Below are 25,544 nucleotides of genomic sequence, written 5' to 3' on the forward strand. Positions count from 1 at the left end.
TAGTAGACTCAAAAAATCTGTGTTTGATTTAAAATTAATACATAAATTAAAATGGAGTTCTACAAATTAAACGCCAAGTCAATAAATAAAATGAAAGAAACATATCCTTTGGTATTTATATATGTAATTGATATAATTTCAATTACTTTTCAGTATCAATTTGTTGCTTTATAATACCTCTGAATTGTAATATAGTACTTGACCAAAAGATGATCAAAGTGGGTAAAGCTTTAAAATATATAAATCATTTTGCTAGGTTTACTGATTTTAAATAAAAATAAACCTATTTTAATGGGCTTATGTAATACACTTACATAAACGTAATAATTAAAGAACTCATCAAGAAACTAGATGGCTCCTTTAAAAAATGCAATATATGAAAATTGAAGTAGTAAAAAATGTTTTTTTTTTTTTAAATAAAAGGTTATGAGAAAATACTGGCATGGACAAGTGCATTACATTTTTACATCACAATAAAAAACTTCTTTGGAGAAAAAAATAGATTTTTTAAAACTGCAAATTGTATACGGTACATTTAATTAAATTACATTGTAGAATAATTTATTTTATTACTATTATTACAGACTCTCTAATTCTTGCTTTGAATTTTATTTTTATATATATTTTTTTACCCGCCATTATTCTATAAAAATATACGAGGTCTCCACTTCAAAAATCTTTCATTTAAGAAAAGGAATTTAACACAACAAATGCACAATCAGCTTTTAATTATTGTGTTCATTCCCCTGCCTGTAAATAGTTTACATATCTAAATAATAACCTTATTTAGATATGTAAACTATTTATACTAATATTGAAAAAAACCCGAGAGATGTGTAAAAATAAGTGTAATTAAAATACACAAATCTTTAATTAAGAAAGTTATTAATGAAGTTTTTTAACATTTTGAAGAAATGGAAAAATTTTCTAAGTGGTATTCAAATGATGTATCGTAGGAAAAAATCTAGAAATTAGATTACTTCTGAAAGGATACAAATAATTCAGTACAAAAACAAACAACATGATTATTTAAAAAAATGTATTTGAATAAAAGCAAAAGAAATGGCGAGATTAGAAGGTACTAAATGTCTTCATTTGGGAAATATTCTGTCAGACTGTTAATTAAATATTTTTATGTTGTTACGCTGTATAAATATTTGTTAATTACACATGAATTAATTTATATGGCTGACAAGTGTTCTACAAAGATGGAGCCCGAGTATTACATTGTGCAAGGTCAAGATCTGACGTTTTGTATTTTTTTAATTTAAGATAAAAATACCGTCCGCTGGTTAGGAACTGAAGCAACTAAGAGATATCAGAAACTGCATGTCACTATTAAATCCAGCGAAGATAAGGAAGATGCAAATGGTTTCACTAATTTGACCGTTGAGGAGGTACGGAAAACAAGAGGTGGCGTTATTCTAGACCCCGATGATTTGATCAAGAGCGTACTGGATGATAATGAATTTGTTAATATAGGTAAATATTTTTTAAATTCAGATAAAGATAAATAATGTATTAAAGTGTCTTTAACTACAAGGCATAGTGCATTGTAAAATAATTTAAACTTATGGTTATAGGAGTATAACGCCTGTACAGAGTTTAACGCTACACACATCAAATGTGATGAATGATATCATCAAATATTTATATTCCAATGTCATCAGCATTGAAAAACAGCTTAATATTCTAAAATATTTCACTTTCATCTCCAGTAAACATCCATCAAAGTTAATGTTGTCACCAATCATGTAGGTAATGGAAATAATTAATGGAACTCTGGCTATCTAAATGTGAATTTGTGAACAAAGATGTGAACACACTCAAAATATTATTTCAGTTTTGACTACCGATAAAGAGAAGAGCATTAAATTTATTCCCGATGAGCTGAAACATGTGCTGGAACCGGTGTATCCTTTACAATTTTGATAAACTTCCAAAATAGGTGTTGCTGCTGACACTTTCAAACTGTGTATTTTCGATAAATGAAAAATAAATATACATACATATTTTTTATACAGTTTTATACGAGTACATGTCCTGTAAATGAAGATTGTGTTTATAAATTTATATTACAGTTCATTATTTATTAATCCTTATTACAAACTTTGAGGTGAATTTGCAAGCATCTAAGATTCAGATGGTATATACATTATTTAAAATACAATGGATAAAAAAGAATATAACATAATTATTAAGATAAATAAGAGTATACTTAAAGTAAAATGAAGTGAAATCAAAGATATATGAATACATTTACATACAAACATGCGTACATTACTTACTTACTTATAACCCTTATCCGCAACCAATGGTGCATAGGGCACTGCATCGAATTGACGCAGTGTTATCTTGATCATTACTTACATGAAGGTAAGGTGATCACTATTGCGCTTCAGGAACCAGTCCAGGATAATATTAAATAAATATTACAGTGTAAAATCACTAATATTTATTTTCACCCCCCCTGGGAATCGAACCCGGGACCTTCAGCACGGTAGCTAAACACACTGACCATTACACCACGGAGGCGGACGTACATAGACATATATAAATATACAAACATGGATGGCAGTTAGTCCATTAGTCCATTAGTAGATTTCATCCGCTGGGTGTAATGATATTGGGGGCTGGATACATGCTTGTGATTAATTATAACTTGAGTCACTTCCGAGTGAGAAATGATCTTTGAGTTAATACTGATTTCTGCTCATAATGCAACCCATTTAATATTTTCCTTAATCCATTTTAATCATTATATAGACCGGAAGACTTTCAGCCTGGAAATGAGGTAGGATTTTTATTCTTGTTGAAAAATGCAATATTATTTTATTTGTTAAATCAAAATTACATGTGGCATAATGAACATTGTCCGCCTCCGTAGTGTAATGGTCAGCACGCTCGGCTACCATTCTGGAGGTCCCGGGTTCGATTCCCAAGGGGGGTAAAATAAATATAAGTGATTTTTTCACTGTAATATTTATTCAATATTACCATGGACTGGTACCTGAAGCGGAGGGCTGATCACCTTTCCTTCATGTGTAAACGATTAAGATAACACTGCGTTAATATGACACAGTGCCCTATGCACCATTGGGGTGCGGATAAGGGTTTTATTATTATTATTATTATAATGAATATGTTGATTTTAATGTCAGGTTCTCTATTTGGATGGAACTAGTTTGACCACTGATGATCTCCGTCAACTGGGGAGAGGAAGATATAAAATAAAGTTGACCAAAGATTCAGAGCAAAATGTAATCAAATCTAGAAATTTGATTGAGAAAATTTTGAAGGAGAAAAAAGGTTAGCACATTGTATTAATAATTTACATGATTATCTTATATATCAGAGATGGCCAAAATGTAGACCGGAACTATTCTTATTCACCCGCCTGTGTGATATGTGCAATAAAGCTTGCGAAAATGAGCAATATTGAGTTTCTAGCTTGTCTTCTTAGAATATGACTTCAAAATAATACTCAATATGTAGGTAATTTATTATTAGATTAAAACCAATATTTTTAGCTTTTCCACTTTTTTATTTGACCAGCGACCGGGTTTTGTCGTTACCGACATCATCAGTCTGATGATGTCGGTAACGACGAAACCCGGTCGCTGGTCAAATAAAAAAAAGTGGAAAAGCTAAAAATATTGGTTTTAATCTAATAATAAATTAAAAATGCAATTCCATCACGAAGTGTCAGTGGATAATATAAATCTATCAATATGTAGGTATTTATATTAATATTATTCACATTCATAATAAGAAAGAAAACATAATGTTTTATTTATAAACTATTTTGTATGATTCATAAACTAATAGGTTTTTTTAAATAAGAAATCATCCCTTTATCTTATTAACATAAGTTGGTATTGAATATGTGTTTGTATTGTATTTTTATTTCAAATTTAAACTTATTTTTGGCTTTCAGTTAATATTTTTTTTATGAACACTAAACACATGCGATGTTGGTATACCTCTGTCTATTATTTAATAAACAGGTTGTCCATAGTGGTCAAAAGCCTGGCTGCCCCTGTTTTATTTGATAATTGGGTATAAGATTCACTACAAAACTAGTGTCATAGGTCCGTTTCCCATCGAATGCAAAATAAGTACAAGAAAGATTTATTCAAGGTGTTTGTGATCTATTTTGCATATTTCAATATTCCCTTTATAATCCTCTATTTCTACTGAGAATTTGTAATTGGAGGTGTTGCTAGATGGTTAGTAAAAGTGGATACTTCTTTTCAGTGGTGTATGGAATCACTACTGGCTTTGGTAACTTTGCCAGGACAACCATTCCTATGGACAAACTTGAAGAACTTCAATACAACTTGATCCGATCTCATTCCGCTGGAGTGGGTAATCCTCTTTCTCCCGAGAGGACGAGGATGCTTCTTGCTCTCAGGATAAATGTCCTGGCCAAAGGATACAGTGGGATATCTTTGCCTACATTGATGTGCCTTGTAAATGCTTTCAATCGTAAGTAAATTTCTAATCGGAGCAGTTCAAAATTCCTATGCTCATAATAGTATAATTTTCGTGGATCAAATTCAAATGGTGGGAAAAATCTAATTATTTTGTTAGATATAAAAAAAATCAATTGGGACAGGATTCTACACACATTTATATATCGTTAACTTGTAGTAATCATTCTAAAATTATTTTTACTGCAGGTTTAATTTAAATTTAAGGTTCCTTGCTTTTATTTATGAACGAGATATTAAACTAATAATAACAGGCTAATTAGGCATCGAATTTACAGAAGTATATTGTTCAAAACACCTGGCATTTTTGATGATACAGTTACATCGATACATGCTTTCTGAATGAATAGGTTTTATAGGCGTATCTTAAACCAAAAAAGTTATGTTGTGATTTCTTTTACTTTTAGATAATTGTTTATCATGGGTCCCGGAGCAGGGCTCTGTGGGGGCCAGCGGAGACCTCGCCCCACTGTCCCACTTAGCACTCGGCATAATGGGCGAAGGACGAATGTGGAGTCCTACAACCGGTTGGGATGATTCTGATAAGGTACTACGTGTTAAATTTAAGAGTAAATGTTAAAATTTTATTAACGTAATGATCAATTGTCATGATATATAATGTGATGTGACCTTTTAAGGTGTTGGCAGCTAATAATTTGAAACCGATGAAACTTCATGCCAAGGAAGGTATTGCTCTTATAAATGGTACGCAGCTTATCACAAGTCTTGGTGCTGAAGCTGTTGAAAGAGCGGCTAGTGTTGCAAGACAGGTAAATATATATTTGAAACTCTTGGAAGAAGATGTTAACTAAGCACCAGGGCTTCAAGAAATTTCTTAAGGTCCTGGCGCATAGTTAACCTGATCATTAATTGTACGAAGGCACTCCTGCACTCGAGATCTACGAGAAGAGCGGAATATATATTATATTTTAAGGGATACAATACAGTTGAAGGAGCTCATTACAAAGGCCGTTAGTGCTGATTTGGAAAGGTACTAGGGGTTGCAAACCTGTACTCTTACTTTCTGTATCTTGAACAGTGATAATGTACGGTAGTTTTGATATATTTATATATCCACATAGATATTGCCTCTATAGTAGTATTCTGATTAACTAATCTGGCTACTCAATTTCCTGAGAAATCAAAATAAACATACATTATTTTTCACTCCAATATCTATTCAATATCACCTTGGACTGGCTCCTGGCTGTGCGGAAAGATGAGTTGTTGAATAGGAGTCGTTTACTTAGAGCAGTCCTAATAACACAGCTGGGTCGGAGGGTGCCAGAGATGCCGGTGTCCGAGGCATTTTGTGGACCTTATCGTAATTGAAGGTTTAAGGAGGCAGAGTGATTGGCCCTGCGCTACCGAGGCCTGAGGTCCGAGGGCCCTTCAACATCACCAACCTGCTTGGCATGGGAGACCCTTCTGGTAGTTAGACTACCGCCATAGCCTGTTGTATCATTGAGGCACGCAAGCCCCCTCACTGTGACAAGGTGGGGATCAAAAGGGGGAAATATTCTTCTCAGAATTTTTTACTATTTATCCATTTTGAATTAAAATTAAACATTCCAAAATGAATTTACAGGCTGATGTGGTGGCTGCTATGACACTAGAAGTATTGAAGGGGACATCTAGGGCTTTCGACTCAGACGTACAAGCTATACGACCTCACAAGGGACAGATTTTGGTGGCTAAACGATTGAGGGCCCTGCTTCACTCCGATACATACCCTTCTCAAATTGCTCGTAAGTATTCTATAATGATAACCAGTCATTTAACAGGAGTGTACTTCATTCACATCCATAGTAATTTTGATAAAGATTGACCCTCCCTGCCATAGTGTCTATATTTTTGTTTTCACTGATTAAATAAATCAAATATTTTGATAAAATCTTTGAATTAATATTACATTTCACTTTTATCATACTTCATAAATACCACTATATAACTATTCATAAATCAAATACATATGTAGGTTTTCATAATTAAAAATTTTCAAATATTATATTTGATGCTGATATTGAATACATTGAAACGCATGGTATATTATATTTACTAATATATAGTGGTATTTACTAAATATAAAATGTATAAATATTAATTGCTTTATAATAATTTTAACATTTTAATTTCAAACAGTAAATTGAACTAATCAATTAGTCCACCTGTGTAATGTGGTATTTTGCACGTTGGAGGTCCCGGTTCAATTCGCAGAGGGGTCAAAATAAATATGAGTTATTTTTTATTCTTATTTGTATTTATTTGATATCACCCTAGACTGATATCTAAAAAAGCAGAACTGATCACCTTCCCTTCACATATTTAACAATTAAGGTATTGCTGCATGTATAGGATGCGGTGTCCTATGCACTGTTAGGTCCAGATAAGGACAATTCATTTGTATTATTTCAGTAATTTTGTTATATAACATCACTGATTGCGTGTTACAGAATCTCATCGTTTTTGCAACAGAGTTCAAGATGCTTATACTCTCAGATGTTGCCCACAAGTTCATGGAATCGTGCATGACACAATCAACTTTGTCACCAACGTATTGACAACTGAAATCAACAGCGGAACCGACAATCCGGTAAAATATAAATATTGTTTCACTTACATTGACATCCACCATAGCACCTTCCCTGTGGAGGAATCTCTCTGTCCAAAGTCAGGATTTTTCAAATCATACGAGAATACATTTTAATTGCTTTATATAACTCCTTGGTTATCCAATCTTTTTCTTTTATCTTCTATTTTCCTCGTTATCATTGTGGCAATAGGATCATCGTATTACATCTTATAATATCATTACTTATTTTTCTATTATAGATTGTGTTTGCCGATCGTGGTGAAATTATTTCTGCAGGTAACTTTCACGGGGAATATCCGGCCAAAGTATTAGATTATCTAGCTATAGGAATTCACGAACTAGCTTCTATGAGTGAAAGGCGAATCGAGAGGTTGGTAAATCCGTGTAAGTATTATTTTATTTAAAAAAAATGTGGTTTTTCATATGCTGATATCGTAATTCTGGGTTACTGTGTGTAATCCTATAAAAAATAGGTGTCTGAGACAAATATTTGGTGTAAGGTGTGAGGAGAAAGACGCAACAGTCCCTTATATCTGAAGTGCTTAAAAGGAGAATGGTTGGGATACGTCATGAGAATACTGAAAGAGAGAATTAACGCTCTTTGTGTCTCTTCTTCCCACCCCGAGGATTTCAGCGCCCTGAAAGACTGCTGACGACCATTCACAGACTATACTTATATATATCGGAACTTGGATGGTAGACTGACATGGGAGGAAGCCAAGGAAATGACGCATGATACAGTGGCATGAAGACCACTTGTAGTGGCCGTATGCTCCTCCTAGGGAGCGAAAATGGATGAAGAAGGATAATGATTGCATTATTTTTAATATTTTTTGCAAGAAATACGATATTACTGGGGTCATCTTTAAGGAGCTATGACACTAAAATTATGAGATATAAAAAATGTTTAAATTTTTTCATTTTTATGTGTCTCAGAATTTTGGTTTGGTACCCTGTTTACGATGTTACATGGCATAATAACCCAGAAAGACAGAATGAAGATAAAAAACATAATTTTTAAACATTTTTGTTTATTACATGTAATATGTTTTATATTTGCATTTTTAACAATAATATATTTTGTTACAGCGCTCAGTGAGCTTCCTGCATTTTTGGTGAAAGATGGCGGTATTAATTCTGGATTTATGTTGGCCCATTGCACAGCAGCAGCTCTTGGTATGTTATCAAAAGTTTTAAACCAAAAAACAACTAAATGAAAAAAATATTTGAATAAGATCACTTAAGGGTGTATTTCTTAACTCCTCGTTGGATGTTATTTATTCATTTTGTCGACTGAATTCGGGATAAAATCCGTAAGCAACATTACACAGTGTACAAAGTTATCACTTAAGGTAGCCAGTAGAAGGTTTTGGGCCTGAGAATGCCCAGACTACCATGTTCCCTTCATATAAAAGAAGATGCTTCATCAATTGTATTAGCGTCTTGACTCTTTAAAATAATCATGCATTGAAAAACACTTTCTAAGTATAAATTTTTTGATGTTTATTCCTTACTTCTTAAGAGTTTACAGTTGAAATTTAAACTGTGGTAAAGCAATATAACCAAATTTAGTTTCTTTCATGTGAATTGTACACACACTCCAACAAGAAAAATATTGTTTGGAAAAAACTTTAAAAGCATTATTACTTTTCAAATGATCTTGTTACTCAATCATAATTTTTTTTAGTGTCGGAGAACAAAGTTTTATGTCACCCGAGCAGTGTTGACTCTCTGAGCACTAGTGCTGGACAAGAGGATCACGTTTCAATGGGAGCTTTCTCTGCAAGGAAATGTTTAATGGTAATTACTTACAAGTATTTATACCTTACAATATACCTTTAGGTATGGAAGCGAAGCATAGAGTTGGCAAAAGAAGGATGAAAGCAGACTGAATGCAGTCGAAATGCTATATCTCAGACGAATTTGTGGCAAAACGATGTTTGATAGATGTTCGAATGATGAAATAAGGAAAGAATGTAAGGCTGACATAAGCATTATTGATAAAATTAAGAAAGGTGTGTTGAGATGGTTTGGACATGTGGAACGTATGAGTGAAGAAAGAACGGTTAAACAAATTTATGAAATGTAGTTGGAAAAAGAAGCAGAGGAAGACCGAGGAAAACTTGGCACAATCAGGTATGTCAAATACTTGAAATCGGCCGGGTCAGGAGTCGTATGAGGTATGTATGAGGAGATGCATGAATGTAGAAGAGGCGAAGAATGTTTGCAAAGACAGAGTGGTGCGGCGTTCGATTCTCTCTACCTACGCCTGCGGAGAAACAGCGTGATGGTTAGTTAGTTCAATATACAATTTATAAAATTTTGGGTCAAGTAAACACCTCATTGATCCGTTAAATATGCACCATTGGGTGTAGATAAGGGTCAAAAGAAGAAGAATACATATCGCTCACTCCTTTCAAGAACGTCATAAATCAAAAAACGTGATTTTTCAGGAGAACGTTTTTAAAGTATAAAAATATAATACAATTTATTAAAAATAAATATCAAGCCACTTATTGAACTTTTTACTGTGCTACAGATCTTTTCAGGTTAAACCTGAAGGTTTTTTCTCCATTTGAAAAATAATTAGTTTATTTAAAAAAAATAATTAAACAAAACCTTTTCTTCAATATGCAAAAACAACACTTTCTGCCCTGTAGTGGGTAAATATTAAGTTTAAAATATGCCTCTTTTGCTGGGATATAGTACATTTTTTGGGTATTCCGAAAACATGCATAACTGAAAATTGACGATTTTTGATTTATGACGTTCTTGAAAGGAGCGAGCGATATATGCAAATTTAATGATGATTTTTGCAGGTTGTAGAAAATGTAGAGCGTGTAATTGCTATCGAATTACTGGCCGCTTGTCAAGCTATTGAGTTTCTTCGACCTTTGAAGACAACTGTTCCTATAGAAGAGGCTCATAAAGTCGTCCGAAGTGTTGTGAGGTAATGAAGATTATTGTTAAATATTCATATAATTTCATAGAAATAGTATTCATAAATATGTTAATATGTATTGAATAATATTATATCGATAATCATCATATGTTTATACGTTTTTTAGGGAATGGGATAAGGATAGGTATATGTCTCCTGACATCAATGCCGTCACCAAGTTACTCGTGGAAGAGAAAATTTGGAATGCGGTAAAACACCACATAGATTACTATCACGCACCAAGTGTAAGTTTTCGTTGAAGTTCATTTTACAAACAGACTACATATTTATTCTGCAGATAAAAGTGCAATGGACAAATTTTTGTCATTTTTTTTCTTAGCAGCCATTGATCAAACAGAAATAGAGGCTAATTTGACAAAAATTATTGTCATCATATATTTTACTGTCCCGTTACGGTGCTATGATAATGGAATTTTTATGTTAGAGGATTGATACAGAAATAAATACTTGCACAACTCTTTTATGTTACCTACTTTATAACTTTGTTAGGAGCATAGTTTTATAAAGAAACAACGCTTGTTCTAGTGTAGGTTCTCTATATGCTGATCAAGTTTTGGTTGGTGATCGAAAGAGAAAAAATCAAAACTACTATTCCTCATAGTGATTTATACAATTACCCAATCATAATTTTATGTGCTGTGTTATATACTTACTTACTTACTTCAGCCTTCTTCTTATGTCCAGTATTGAACAAAGGCCTCCCTCTTGGACTTCCACAGTTCTCTGTTGGACGCGACTCTCTTCCAGTGACCATCTTGTCTGGGGGCCTACCTATGCTTCTGAGTAGGCCTTCAGTCAAGCACCTTTGTCGTTCAACTATCTTCAGACATATCATGACCTGCCCAGTTCCACTTTATTTCCGCAATTCTTTGAGCCACCTGTTACCTTGGTCTTTTTCCTTATCTAAACATGATTTTTTTGTGTTTTATAACACTAACATGCTACATTTTGAGTGTGTCCAAATACTTGTTCAAAAAATCTGGATTATCTACAATTACAGGAGTTATTTTCATCTCACCAATAGATGTCTTTAGTGAAGTTCTAGTGATTCAAGAACAATGCTTCAAAGTTGGTTCATATATACATATAGAACTCAAGAATTTAAGTAGTGTGGTTGTCAATAATGGGTAGAATTGGTGAATGTTACACATGTGTAAAGTGATCACTTAAACCAGCCTATGACGGTCGTCAGCCCCGTAAATGCCCAGACTTCCATATTCTTCTTTATCTTTGATGAGATGTCAAAAAATAATACTAACTTGCCATATATATATATATATATATAGAAACATATATTTAACGTCAATGCTTATTATTTTGTTTCAGGAAATTGAAACTCATGTCTTCAGTCCTACTGCAGTGATGGTTGGAGAAGTACAGAGACCACGACCAACTACCGGCAAAAAACGTAAACTAGGAAACAAAGGAGATTAATTGAAATATATTCAAAGAACTCCAAAACATGTAAAATGTATACTAATTACACTTATTTACAAACATATTTACATATTACATGAATAAATAACAACAAATATAAAATTATGTCTTTAATTTAAAAAATAACAAACAAAATGAAAGTACAGTATTGTTAAAATTAAATGACTATTTACAGTAATGTTGCAATCAGCAATGATAAAACAGCTACCCATAAATTATAACACTATCATAATAGTAAAAAAACATTGTAATATAATTTAATTTAGTATTGTTATATTAATGGCGGACTAACCATGGGGCATTTATGAATAATGAAAGTTTGTACTGTTGTTCAGTATGCCAAATCTTTAAAAAAATTACTGAAATAGATAATATGTATCTTAGAATCATGGTTCTTCTAACCCTTATCCGCACCCAATGGTGCATAGGGCACTGCATCATATAAACGCAGTGTTATCTTGATCGCTAACCCGTTAAGGAAAGGTGATCAAGCCCTCCGCTTCAGGTACCAGTCCAGGGTAATATTGAATAAATATTATAGTGAAAAAAATTACTTATATTTAGAATCATGGTTAGGTCACATAAATCTATAATTTTTACTAACATTTGTAATAACAATATGTAAATTGATAATTACAGTATTATTTATGCTGAATGGAATATATTCTTCACACAAATAACTAAACATACAATAGGCCCCCCCACAGTTATTAACCTTTCAGGGAGTATGGGACGTAAATGAATGTCGGTGCGAATTTTCCTTAAAAGAGTATCGACATTAATGAATGTCGAAGTCTATCTGTCAGTTGGTATAATGTCATTTGTATAGTAATGACATCTGTGAATAATTGTATTTAATTTTAATAAAATAAAACCTAGAGATGGTGAGCTTTATTTTATATTTAAATTATTTTTACATAATTTCTATCTTCATAATACAAAGATTTTAATTTTAAAAAATACATATTTATTGTGAAAAAACCCACTCCCCAGAGAAAGTCGGACATCAATTATTCTACTATTGTACTCCTGGAAAGGTTAACAATTTAGTCAGAATGGTTCAGTCATTGTTAGTATCCAATCAAATCATTCGTCATATATGTATTTATAAAGCACAATATATAAAATCAACACTGCTAATTATATTGAAAATTTTCACAGAATAAAAACGGGAGACTGATAATTTCAGTATATGTCTAATATCAGATTATATTCACACATAAATCGGTAGTGTCAATAACTAGAGAGAAAGGGTATCAACAATACATCAGTTTTTCTAACCCATATCCGCACCCAATGGTGCATAGGGCACTGCATCATATAAACACAGATTCTTGATCATTACCACATGAAAGAAAAATGAAACATCTTGATCATTAACACATGAAGGGAAGGTGATCAGCCCTTCGCTTCAGGTTACTAGTCCAGGGTAATATTGAATAAATATTACAGTGAAAAAAAACACTTATATTTATTTGACATCCATCAGTTTACCCTACATACAATTAGCAGGAGGAGAATATAATTAGAAAACATCGGCTGTATTTGTTGGAATCTGATCAATCGGAACATTCCAGTTCCAATCCCGTTCATTCCTTATAAAAAATCATTCCCGTTCATTCCTTATAAGAAGGTTTACATCTTTAAAATAAAATCTGAAAGGTTTTTTTTGTTTTGTCAACATAATATAAAATATCTATCGACCTTTGTCAAAGATATTCAAAACATATATACTGATAAATTCAAGTAGAAGTACATTTATTAAAATTATATCTTAGTGATAATTTGAGACAATATAATTTTAAATCCAATAAATGCAAGAACTTTGTCACCTTAATAAACATATTGTATTCTATGTTGAATGTTGTTAATAAGTTCTGTGATTTTCAAAATACTTATGATTGATATGTATTAATATTTATAAAATACAAGTACCGTAGAATGGTACTTGAACTTTGATGTGTTACTTGAGCCCAGTACAAAAAAAAATTAAATCTGTATGTGGTCTACAATAATGAACATATCGTGACAATAAGTGTCACATGTCCGAGAAACAATGAATCATGTCGACACATTCATCATTGTGGACCAAATACAGATCTGAATATTTTTTTTTGTACTGGGCTCAAGTAACACATCAAAGTTCAAATAGCTCCGTTCTACGGTACCAATGAAGTAAATTTGCTTCAGCGTGGGCAAAGATATATCAAATCTTTTAATCACTAATAAATTATTATGAAGAAAATATCCTAAAACTACAATATAAAAATAATATATCAGGCTACCTTTACAGGATTGTAGCGCTACTTGGAAAATTACATTTTGAATTGTTTAAGTTATTTACACAAAGGTGTAATAATTCCTTTACATTAATTGTCAACTGTCAAATGTGCTCAATGAAACTTAATTATTTCTATTATTAAAAGGATACAGACATTATTATCACAACAACTGACAATTGTCAACTGTGAATGGAGCAATTCCCTTTCATCATAATTTAAAGAGTCCTTGGAAGATGATACAAACAACCATTTTGATTATTGACGAATGCAGAAAACTTTTAGTAGTTCCATTATTGAATAATTGTAAAACTTTTAGAACAAGTTGCACGATTTCGCAAGACAATTACGTAAATTGAAACAATTATTTTAACTGATATTTTTTTTGTGAAATGGTAATAATAGTTTTAATTTTTAACTCCAACCTTCGTCATATTGAATATTTAATGATTAACATACACATAATACAATATTATTTGTTGATCAACCAATTTCAATGAAGCGTTAAACTTAAACAGTATCAGTTTTTGGGAAAGGGGGTCTATGTCTTTTAAAGGATGAGGTCTTCAAGGAAAAATCTCACCCCCCCCTCCCCGCTGAAATAAAATATTGTAAATAACTTTTTTTTTAAACTGTCTTTATGACCCTTCAGGGTTGCCTGAAAAAACTTTGTAGGAAGGCACCAAGAAGGCAAGGGCTGGAACTTAATTCAACCTAATATTATAATAATCGCATAACAGGGAATAATATTTATGTCATAATAAATGTTGATAGTCCTTTTGACAAACAAAAAATTATTATCACTGAGATTAATATGATTAAACATTCAATTCGTCAATTGATACCCGATCCGCTAGAGCTGTTAGATGCCTTTTCACAGTGTTATAATCATGATCTCTGTAATATTTCGGTTGTCGTTCGTCAATACTAGGGAGGGTGTTTTTGTGGAACCAAGATTCATCGTTGAATTCTCGGTAAAGTTTATCCCAAAACGCCAATCTTTCTGCTTCTGGAGCGACCCTCGGAGTGAAGCTGTCAGTTATGTCCAGATAGTTGAGGTGTTCCAGATCTGAGGACACTTGTGGCCACTTGAAATCAAACTGGTCCTTTCCGTTGTAAGGGGTTGGGTCTCTGTAAAAAATGCTTTATAAGGATGTGACTAAAAAAAGATTGCTGATGTCAGGAGGTCCAAGAGAATTTCCATTTTAGCCATATTCAGGTATGGTTTCAGAACTTGTGAATTTTTGGCCAAACACTCAGTTACTGTTCTTGCTCACCCATCCTACTCACCTGATAACGATCTTTCTGACTTCTTGTTCCCAAAACTCAAAAAATCTTTGAAAGGAAGAAGATTTCAGATGATTCCCTAAATTAACACAAATCCTACAAAAGAGCTGAAGGACAACACAAAAGAAGCGTTTCAGGACTGTTTCCAAAAGTGGAAACACTGTTGGGATAAGTGTGTCATAAGCCTGGGACATTCAGATCTCCATCTTTTTTCAAATATAAAAAAATACATGTTTCTCTAAAGTTGAGACTTGTATTAGTATCTATTTGTATTAATAAGTAGGATGTATATACATGTGTTGGCTTTTTAATTTGCGTCTGGTAGATCCATTTTTTTACATCGATAGATGTTTCGTCATCAAGTTCATAGACAAAGAAATATCTTCTTTCTGGCTGCATCCCAACTTATCGTCTTTGTAGACTGTTGGCGTCAGCTCTCCTCGTTCTCAGGTTGTAGGTCCTTCTAGCATGGGCAACGTCACCTAGGCCATGTCTTCGAATCATGTTTTCTTTCTGCAGTATCCATGAATTCTTTGGTATTCATAGGCAGACAAATATACATACAAACTTTCAGGGTTATTCGATAAAAGTACTCACCCGTATTTAGCAAAATTAGTCCACATCTTGACCATTATAGTTTTAACGAAGACTTCGGGAGAATTTTCATCCAGTCTTATGTTAAGTCCACCAAACTTGAAGAGGTATCCCATTTCGTCCCCGTGGCACGTTCCCGGCTTGTTGATCCCCAGCAGTCTCTTGAAGAGCCCCAGGGCTCCGTCGAACGCAAAGCGGTACAAGAAGATCGGCATGTCTGGGGCAGCTCTCTTCATCAGGCGGACAGAGGAAGCCAGTGGTCGGAGGAACATGATGTCTGTCATTAGCTAGAAGAGAGGAACTGCAACTTAATAAACAAAATCACACATCCAAATCGTTGTTGGGTTTCTCCACTTTAGTAATAGTTTAAAAATTATGTCGTTTACAAAACATATTACAATTGAATTCATTTGCTAGATATTTCTACTTCATGAATTGTATATAAAATAATTCCTGAAGATTTATTTTACATACATTTCATGAAGTTCTCTGGTAAATAAAAAAACTTACCCTACTCAACCATAGATGGTGCCGAGAACTCAAATGTGATATAATGTGTCAATTAAAAGATAAACGCAAGTTCCGAAATTTGAAAAGTGTGGTAGTGGTGCTTTTTACCGTAATAGTAGCGCCATCTAATATGAATTAGCGATTTAATATGAACGTAACAAGCATTACTAAACATTGCTCTTGGCGGACAGCGTGCTTCTTGAAAGCTGCTGTCACACAGCATTTGAAATGTTTTCGATTGCATTGTTGCTGTTTCATAGATTTTTCATTGCCAAGCATTGTAAAATTATACATATTACAAATGTTTGCAAGTATCCTAAGGGCGTTTGTCCACTACACGGAATCACACGGAATTTCACCGTTCAAGAGCTCCGATCCGAAGAAAGATGGACAAAAGCACAAGCCAATCTAAGACAATCATCGTTTTAAAACGCTAACTGACGTGCCGGACGGTAAAATTCCGTGTAGTGCACAAACGCCGTAACAGTAGCGGCGCGGCCTCAAATTTTGGAATTTTGTTTCTTGTGGATGAAACAACTCATGACGTCACACTCGATGACGTCATGAATCGTCAGTTTTTCTTGCAATCAAATTCGAACAAAAAAAGAATAACACCGGGTGTCTTGTGATTTCGTATATTAATTAATTTGTCACAAAAAAACGCGAAAAATTCCTATTGGTTTTTGCACCCAGCTCTTTAATTTCCTTTTATTGCACAGTCATTTTACATTCAATAAATCATATCTAATTACTAATTTTAATTGTATCAAAGATTTGAAAATAATGTATCCATAGCCTGTAATACATATCGTTGCAAAACGTTCTACTGACACCGAAACATATAAGAACTAACTTCACAACTCCAGCACATACGTGCAATTTAAAAAAAATAATCGTTAATAAGTTGTAAAACTTTTCGAATTTTGAAATAAGATAAACGATAAAGTCTGTGGATAAATCGCTCACTCCTTTCAAGAACGTTATAAATAAAAAATCGTCAATTTTCAGCTGTGCATGTTTTCGGAATGCCCAGAAAATTTACTATATCCCAGCAAAAGTAGCATAATTTTTACCCGCTACAGGGCATAAAGTATGTTTTTGAATTTTGAAGAAAATGTATTGTTTAATTATTTTTAAAAAAATACTAAATATTTTTCAAATGGAGAAAAAACCTTTAAGTTTTACCTAAAAAGATCTGATGCACAGTAAAAAGATCAATAAGTAGCTTGATATTTATTTTTAATACATTGTATTATATTTTTAAACTTTAAAAACGTTCTCCTGAAAAATCAAGTTTTTTGATTTATGACGTTCTTGAAAGGAGCTAGCGATATGCGATTATGATTTTATCTATGTCCCGTGATAAAAATATGATTTAATCAACGTCACAAGCAGGTTATATAATGTTTTATTTCTAATAATAATAAAAAAATCAACACTCGCTTAGCTTTTGAAATTTCGGTTGAGATATTTAGTGTCGGGTTGTGGTCCTGTGGCTAGTGTCGCGGACTCTTGAGTCAAAGTTTCTGTGTTCGACCCCCTTTACCACAATTTGATACCTATTTCTAATAATAAGCCGTTTAGGCTCACAGAAATAGTATGAAATTGAAGATTTTTTGAAAATAATAAAAACACAAATATTTCTCCTTCTTTATTAAAAAAATGCATGTAACACCGTACACGTGAAAGAAGTGAAACATCTTGAATAAAATATATTGTAGTATTAATACATAGTAACTCTTCAAGAATATAATCAATCGCAGGACACAAATATATAAATTGTAATAAAAGATTTGGATACATCCAAAATGTTTCTTAATAAAAAAATCGGATCAAATTATAAGGTGCATAAAAATAGAAAATCACATTTTCAGGCGTCTTCCAGTAAGTAAAATAATCCGGTTAGGATCTTGTAAAGTCTAAATTAAGGGTTTTTGTTGACTAAAAGCTTTCTCAACCCAACCATAGATGGCTATTGTGAACTCAATGACGAAGCGTCATGAGATTAATGATATGTATGAATTTGAGTAGTGTAATTGTCAATCATGGGTGAATGGTGAATGTTACACGTGTGTAAAGTGATTTGTCCGCCTCCGTGGTGTAATGGTTAGCGTGTTTACCTATCGTACAAGAAGTCCCGGGTTCGATTTCCAGGGGAAGTGAAAATAAATATTAGCGATTTTACACTGTAATATTAATTTAATATTATCATGGACTGGTCCCTGAAGCGCAGGAGTGATCACCTTGCCTTCATGTAAGTAACGTTCAAGATAACACTGCATCAATACGATGCACCATTGGGTGCAGATACGGGTTTTAAGAAAGTGATCACTTAACCGACCTATGACAAGCTATAAGCCCTGTAAAAATACAGAATTCCATATTCTTCTTTACCTTTATTGAGATGTCTTATATTTTCTCATTTGTTTATTTTTAAAACGCTTCTTACCTTGTGTTTTCTCATTTATTTCTTTAAAATATGCTTCTTGTGCCTATTTATTATACCTGTTTATTGTTTTTATATTTTGCCATGTATTAGTATTAGTTTTGGTTTTTAAAATTTTTTTTTGTTACTTTATTATTTGTGTTCCAGTCTTCTTAACCTTAATCCCATGTCCCAAAATGAGAAATAGAAATTACTCATCGGGAAAATTATGTGTATGTATATATGATTTATGTATGTAATATGTTTTGAAATAAATAAAAAAAAAACTATATATTTTTATATATTGAACAAATGAACTTACCAGCACCATCTCAGCTGATGTGTCCATGGACACCTTCCTTCCCGACAGATAGAAGTCCCGGATCTTCGCTCCAACGGCCATCCCGACCTCTCCATCCCTTCCTCCGGGAATCTGCAAGTCCAGGGGGATCATGCGGTTGAAGTCTTCGTCTATTTTTTGCAGGAGATCTGGTTCTTTTCTCAAACCTGGTAAGTAAAAAAGAAACATATAAATTCAAAAAAATTAAAAAATTTACATATGTACATATTAACAAAAATCAATAAATAAAATAAAATAAAGTATATCGCTTACTCCTTTCGACAACGTCATATCGCTCACCCCTTTCAAGAACATCATAAAACAAAAATCGTCAATTTTGCCCAGAAAATGTACTTTATCCCAGCACAAGTGGCATATTTTTAACTGAATATTTCCCCGCTACAGGGCAGAAAATGTTGTTTTTGTATTTTGAAGAAAAGGTATTGTTTAATTATTTAAAAAAAAACTAAATATTTTTCAAATGAAAAAAAAACATTCAGGTTTTACCTAAAAGAAAACTGTTGCACACTAAAAAGTTCAATAAGTGGCTTGATATTTATTTTTAAAACATTTAATTATGCTCAAACTTTAAAAACGACCTGCCGAATATTCAAGTTTTTTGATATATGACGTTGTTAAAAGGAGTGAGCGATATATGTATATATTTTTTAAATTCAATCGCCTATGTATAGTAAATTCTAAACCTGTGCCATTTTTTAAAATTATGTAATGTCCAAGTGACTCTGAAATCTAGCTGCAGCATATGCAACACCGCTTTATATTATTATTATATTATATATTATAGTAGGGTTATTATCCTACATAGGCTTTAACTTTATAAGCGTATTTCTACTTGTCAGCTGGTACAACTTTCTAGGGTAGGCAGTAGAGGTAGGTAGTAAGGTAAGCTGGTACTGCTTATTAGGGTAGGCAGTAGAGGTAGGTAGTAAGGTAAGCTGGTACTGCTTATTAGGGTAGGCAGTAGAGGTAGGTAGTAAGTTAAGCTGGTACTGCTTTTTAGGGTAGGCAGTAGAGGTAGGTAGTAAGGTATGCTAGATACTACTGAGTAAGGTAGGTTGGTATTGGTTTTGTTTTTATATGTTTTTGTTTTTATATGGAATTCACGACCCTGTGAGTGAGTTTATTCTTTATGTTTAATATTACTACTATTTCAAGTAACTCATGAGTGAAAATTCTAAGGAAAAACACTCGCCATGTTTGTGCCATAAATATGTAGAAACTGGAGGCTTAAAGGTAAAAAAAATCGTCATTTTCTTCGAGTACCGTAGAACGGGGCTACTTGAACTTTGATGTATTACTTGAGGCCAGTACAGCAAAAAAATCTGTATTTGGTCTACAATAGTGAACGTATCGTGACAATATGTCAGGGAAACAATGAATCATGTCGATACGTTCGTTATTGTAGACCAAATACAGATCTAAATATTTTTTTGTACTGGGCTCAAGTAACACATCAAAGTTCAAGTATAAACGTAAAAATAAGCTACTCTTTATAATGTTCTCTATTCCTCGATTAAGATATGACTGGTAGACATATACAATTTATCAAAATACTGATTATCAGAATATCTTGGTTTTCTAGCCGAAAGAGCAAGCTTGTATGATGTTTATCTTGGCTATGTGTCGACGCTTGAAGGTGTCGAACCCATGCTTGCCAAGGTGAGCAGCGCGCGCCTACCCATTGCGCCATCCCCTGCACTGAATAGCATGACATTGCTTAACCACTTTACCGTGAAACCTTGGGCTAGGAGTTTAGAAGAACACTCTACTCACTTTATTGCTATATATATTATATATATATATATATATATATATATATATATATATATATATATATATATATATATATATATATATATATAATATATATATATATATATATATATATATATATATATATATATATATATATATATATATGTTTATATAAATATATATATATATAGATATATATATATATATATATATATATATATATATATATATATATATATATATATATATATATATATATATATTTATATATATATACGTGTGTGTGTATATCACCATATACCGTGTTTAATAATTTATCTACAATCAGAAATGACCGCTTTACTTTTATTTACATTTACGATTTACCCATAGTTTAAACACAGCAATCAGCTAAAATGCTGAGAAATTGAGTGACTTCTAAGCAGTTAGCAATAAAATATATACAAGTCGCTCACTCCTTTCAAGAACGTCATAAATCAAAAATCGACAATTTTCAGTTGTGCATGTTTTCGGAATGGCCAGAAAATGTACTATATCCCAGCAAAAGCCGCATATTTTTAACTTAATATTTACCCGCTACAGGGCAGAAAGTGTTGTTTTTGCATTTTGAAGAAAAGGTATTGTCCAATTATTTTTTTTAAAATTTACTAAATATTTTTCAAATAGAGAAAAAACCTTCAGGTTTTACCTAAAAAGATCTGTTGCACAGTAAAAACTTCAATAGTGGCTTGATATTTGTTTTTGATACATTGTATTATATTTTTAAACTTTAAAAACGTTCTCCTGAAAAATCAAGTTTTTTGATTTATGACGTTCTTGAAAGGAGTGAACGAAGTATTGTGTCTTATTCATGTCTCTATTCATTTCTATTCACAAAAGTGTTAGACGAATGGCCGTTAAAGCCCAATATACAATAAATTGCAACTTCCACGTAATTATCTTTAAACCCAGGTAACATTCAAAACCGATTTATGGTTGAAAAAATAAATTTTCTTTGAAATAAATATATGGTTTTGAAAAGAAAAGAAAAATCATAAAAATATTTTTAAATACGTATTAAAAAAATAAATGAATTACAATATTTATTCTAAAAAATGAACACGGAAAGACGTTTAGCCGTAGCGCGGCCGATCGAGTTCTTAATTTTAACGTTCTACAATAGATTTCAGCCTTAAAGTACCTATATTGTACCTACAAAAGATGCGTGTGGGATGCCCAAAGATCTGTCAAGAAACGAGTTACAAAGGGCATTAACATTTTGTTATATTTGAACGTGGACTTAGGTTATACAGACGAAAAAACAATACATGTGATTTGGTAATAAAATCATTAAAGACCAGAGAATGCAATAGATCAAAGGTGTGTAGTGAAAAGTTGACCAATGAACGGTACTTTGAATAAGTCGAAGGAATCATATCATTAAGGCCACAACCATAAAACTTTATACCTTTTTACCGCTGAACCGCCGCTCGAAGCAGGGCTCGTCAAATTTTAATTGCCGCTAAAAGTGAAAACGATAAGAGCTTGCGATAAATTCCAGTCAAAGACTAATTGATCGACGCCGATATTTGAATTTGCTTGTGTTAATCGCCCATACGAACGTACGTGATACGCACGGTTTTTCTTCACCATTCCGCGCCTACCGTATGACCTACGCACACGAGAAAAGGTATCTGTTCCAAAAATATTTAATGCGTACCGGATACACTGACAAATTTTTGTCAGGTTTCAAATGTGACAACATATTATGACAACAAACGTTTTGATTTTTTTTGCTTGTTTATAAAAAATATGCGTGAAAATAACCCGAAGGTAGTCGGCTGTCCAAATTTAAAACAGTTTGGACAGCCGTAGTGTGGTGAAAGGACACTATTTGTGAGGTAGGTAAGGTAGTCGGCTGTCCAAATATAAAACAGTTTGGACAGCCGTAGTGTGGTGAAAGGACACTATTTGTGAGTCCCTCGAGGGAAAAATATAATTATACAAAAATAAAAAATATTATTAATTAAATAATAATATTATTTTAAAAATAATTTTTAACAGTGAAACTGTAAAGTCCTCCATTAAGAAATAAAAAATATAAAAGACACAAGCACTTTAAAAAACAAACTTAACGAACACTATAAACATATACAGACTATACAATAGAAAACTAAACAAGATAATTCCCTCGTACCGCATAAATATATATGTCCCCCAGTAATATACAATGTGTCGGGTTGTGGTCCCGTGGTTAGTGTCGCGGACCCTCATGTCAGAGTTTCTCGGTTCGAACCCACTCTACCACAATTTGATACCTATTTCTAATAATGAGCCGCTTAGGCTCACAGAAATAGTATGAAATTGAAATATTTGTGTAAATAATAAAAACACACATTTTTTTTTAAATAAAAAAATAATGTATAATATGATACTTTGAAAAAAAAGAAAAAGTCCCTCTCCAAGAGCTCAGTCTTTTTTTGGAAAGGCTCAGCGCAACTAAAATTATAAGATTGTATTAAGTATAAATTGTATAAAATTGTTTTTTTAAAAACTGTATTAAATAAATATAAAAAAAAAACACAAAATGAGACTCCCTGGAGTTATTCTCTTTTCGAAAGAGGCACAGCGTTAAATTGAAAATATGTAAATAAAAATAAAATACCTTTCGCGACCCCAAGTTATGCAAGCCCTGATCGTGTTAAGTATTTTTATTTAATAATCGTAGAGTTAATTAAATGTTATATTTATCTTATTAATGTGACCGCAGCTGATGTAATTTATGTTGCGGTCCCACAACATAAAAAAATGTTATAAAATTGCGAGTGATGATGATGAGAAATATCAGTGATGCCAACGGCATATTTCCTATCATACCGCAGGCCTACAAACCTACAAATCTTAACACCTTAACGACCGCATGTAAATAAACGTATGAGATATACGCTTATAACGGCACGCATCAGCAATTTGGTCCAAAAATTCAACTGTAATAAACATAGAGGCAAAACCATCTACATTTTAAGAGTTTTCAGGAAATTTTCATACTCCTGAAGTTCCACAAAAGCTCTGATTGTTTCGTGGAGCATCGGTGTCTGACTAGTCTATATCATCAACATCCCCGTCAGAATCATCTTCAGAATCACAAAACCATTTGCATAATCCGAGGACCTCTTACAGCTTCTCTAATTATTTCAGAACCACTATCGACTTCACTGTCACTTCTCTCAATATCACTAGGATCTCCTGAAAAAATTCAAATGCGGTCGGTCCATAAAAATATCACAGATACTCAAGATAAGATTTTAAAAGGGCCGAATCCTTCACCGTTTCACTGTCATAAAATTTTAGAAATGAGATACAAACGTTCATAAAATCAACTCGTAGCCATGACACGACCTTTTTAAGTAGCGTGAATTTATTTTCTAATGAACAAATGTCTTGATTTACTAAATAGATGTCATTAAGTTCGACTATTTATAAACCCGCGCAAACGCGGGACCGGTCCTTGGCGGTCAGTTCCAATTTCCGCGCAAACGCGGGACCAGTCGTCAAGGTATTAAAACTTTTCAATTCAAACCCTTATCCGCACCCCAGTGGTGCATAGGGCACTGCATTATATAAACACAGTGGGATCTTGATCGTTAACATACGAAGGAAAGGTGATCAGCCCTCCGTTTCAGGTACCAGTCCAGGGTAATTTAGAATAAATATTAGAGTGAAAAAATCACTTATAATTATTTGACCCCCCCTGGGAATTGAACCCGGAACCTCCAGAACGGCAGCCGAGATTAAAAATGAAATTAAAACTAGATGAAGAAAAACCAGCTCACGTCTTATGAAGAGCAGCCCCTCGTGAGAGTTGAATCCCGCCATGTAGGGCACCCTGGTGAAGTTGCCCGACTCGAGGAGCTGCTGGGGGGGCGAGGTCAGGAAGGGGGCGTCCAGGCCGGCGCCGGGGTGGCGCTCCAGCGAGGGCACGAAGGGGATGCCGATGTTCTTCCTGGCGTCCTCGCGCGTCAGGATCTTCTGGCTGGCCAGGATGAGCGTCTCGCCGGGGACTGCGCGGAGAAAACCTGGACAAAATATGGCGGATTAATTTATGTGCTAAATAGTTCAAAAAAATAATATGGCACAGCATTTTGAGTGCGTTCAAATATAAATAAATCTGGGCTAGCTACCTACCTACCTGTACATGGCAATTTTTAGTCAAAATGTTCAAATGTGTATGTAAAGCCTAGAAATTTGTTATATGCTTTTGTAACGAATTACTGTTTTAACTTTATATTCCGTTTATTTACAACGTTTATTTTATTACCACAGCTACGGTTAATCATATAAATAAACTATCCTAACTATGTAAGTTATATTCAAACTATGTAATATATTGTATTTTGTACAAATTGGCTACGACACAAATCTGGGGTTTTTTCCCTTTGAGAGTTTATTTACATTTTTTAACATCTCACCATAGATGGAGAAAAATACGGAAATCTGGGTATTTACAGGGCCCCACCATACATGGCTCCAGTGAACTCACATGTATAGTGCCATGAGAATAATGATATATGTAGAAATTCCAAAAAAATTGATTAGTGTGGTTGTCAACCGTGTGTTGAATGGTGAATATTGCACGTGTGTAGAGTGATCACTTAACAAGACTATGAAAGGTCATAAGTCCTCTAAATACCCAGATTTCCATATTCTTCTTCATCTTCGTGATGTTAAAATGTTTTAATATATGTACTTCCAGGTCTATTCAGTTTTAACTTCAACATCTAATGTATCCTTCCTAGCTTTTATACCACAAGGACAACATTTTAGAATTTTTCTCCTGTTAATAATAGTTTATATATTTTTATAAACCAT

General features: G+C 33.1%; 2 protein-coding genes across 2 annotated transcripts in view; one reads left to right on the forward strand and one right to left on the reverse strand.

The window, feature by feature from the left end:
• Positions 1-1,062: 1,062 nt before the first annotated feature.
• On the forward strand, positions 1,063-11,587 carry LOC148307815 (histidine ammonia-lyase-like). The gene is made up of 16 exons (XM_088262764.1): positions 1,063-1,078; positions 1,273-1,482; positions 1,844-1,913; positions 2,767-2,794; positions 3,162-3,309; positions 4,258-4,488; positions 4,901-5,040; positions 5,132-5,263; positions 6,082-6,241; positions 6,947-7,086; positions 7,326-7,470; positions 8,176-8,262; positions 8,774-8,886; positions 9,906-10,036; positions 10,155-10,272; positions 11,375-11,587. The coding sequence occupies exons 1-16, from the start codon at positions 1,063-1,065 to the stop codon at positions 11,480-11,482; spliced, it is 1,977 nt and encodes a 658-aa protein (XP_088118890.1). The 3' UTR covers positions 11,483-11,587.
• A 2,556-nt stretch (positions 11,588-14,143) lies between these two features.
• Positions 14,144-25,544, reverse strand: part of LOC148307816 (juvenile hormone esterase) — a 45,025-nt gene continuing 33,624 nt past the window's right edge. The window contains exons 7-10 of the mRNA XM_088262759.1: positions 24,509-24,751; positions 18,903-19,087; positions 15,649-15,932; positions 14,144-14,895 (exon numbers count right to left, since the gene is read on the reverse strand). Coding sequence (XP_088118885.1) covers positions 14,583-14,895; positions 15,649-15,932; positions 18,903-19,087; positions 24,509-24,751 — 1,025 coding nt within the window. The 3' untranslated portion in view covers positions 14,144-14,582. The remainder of the gene's footprint in view (positions 14,896-15,648; positions 15,933-18,902; positions 19,088-24,508; positions 24,752-25,544) is intronic.

The sequence above is a fragment of the Brachycentrus maculatus genome, unplaced genomic scaffold, assembly GCF_059751285.1.
Source record: "Brachycentrus maculatus isolate JH-2025_06_01 unplaced genomic scaffold, ASM5975128v1 h1tg000188l, whole genome shotgun sequence".
Lineage (NCBI taxonomy): Eukaryota > Metazoa > Arthropoda > Insecta > Trichoptera > Brachycentridae > Brachycentrus > Brachycentrus maculatus.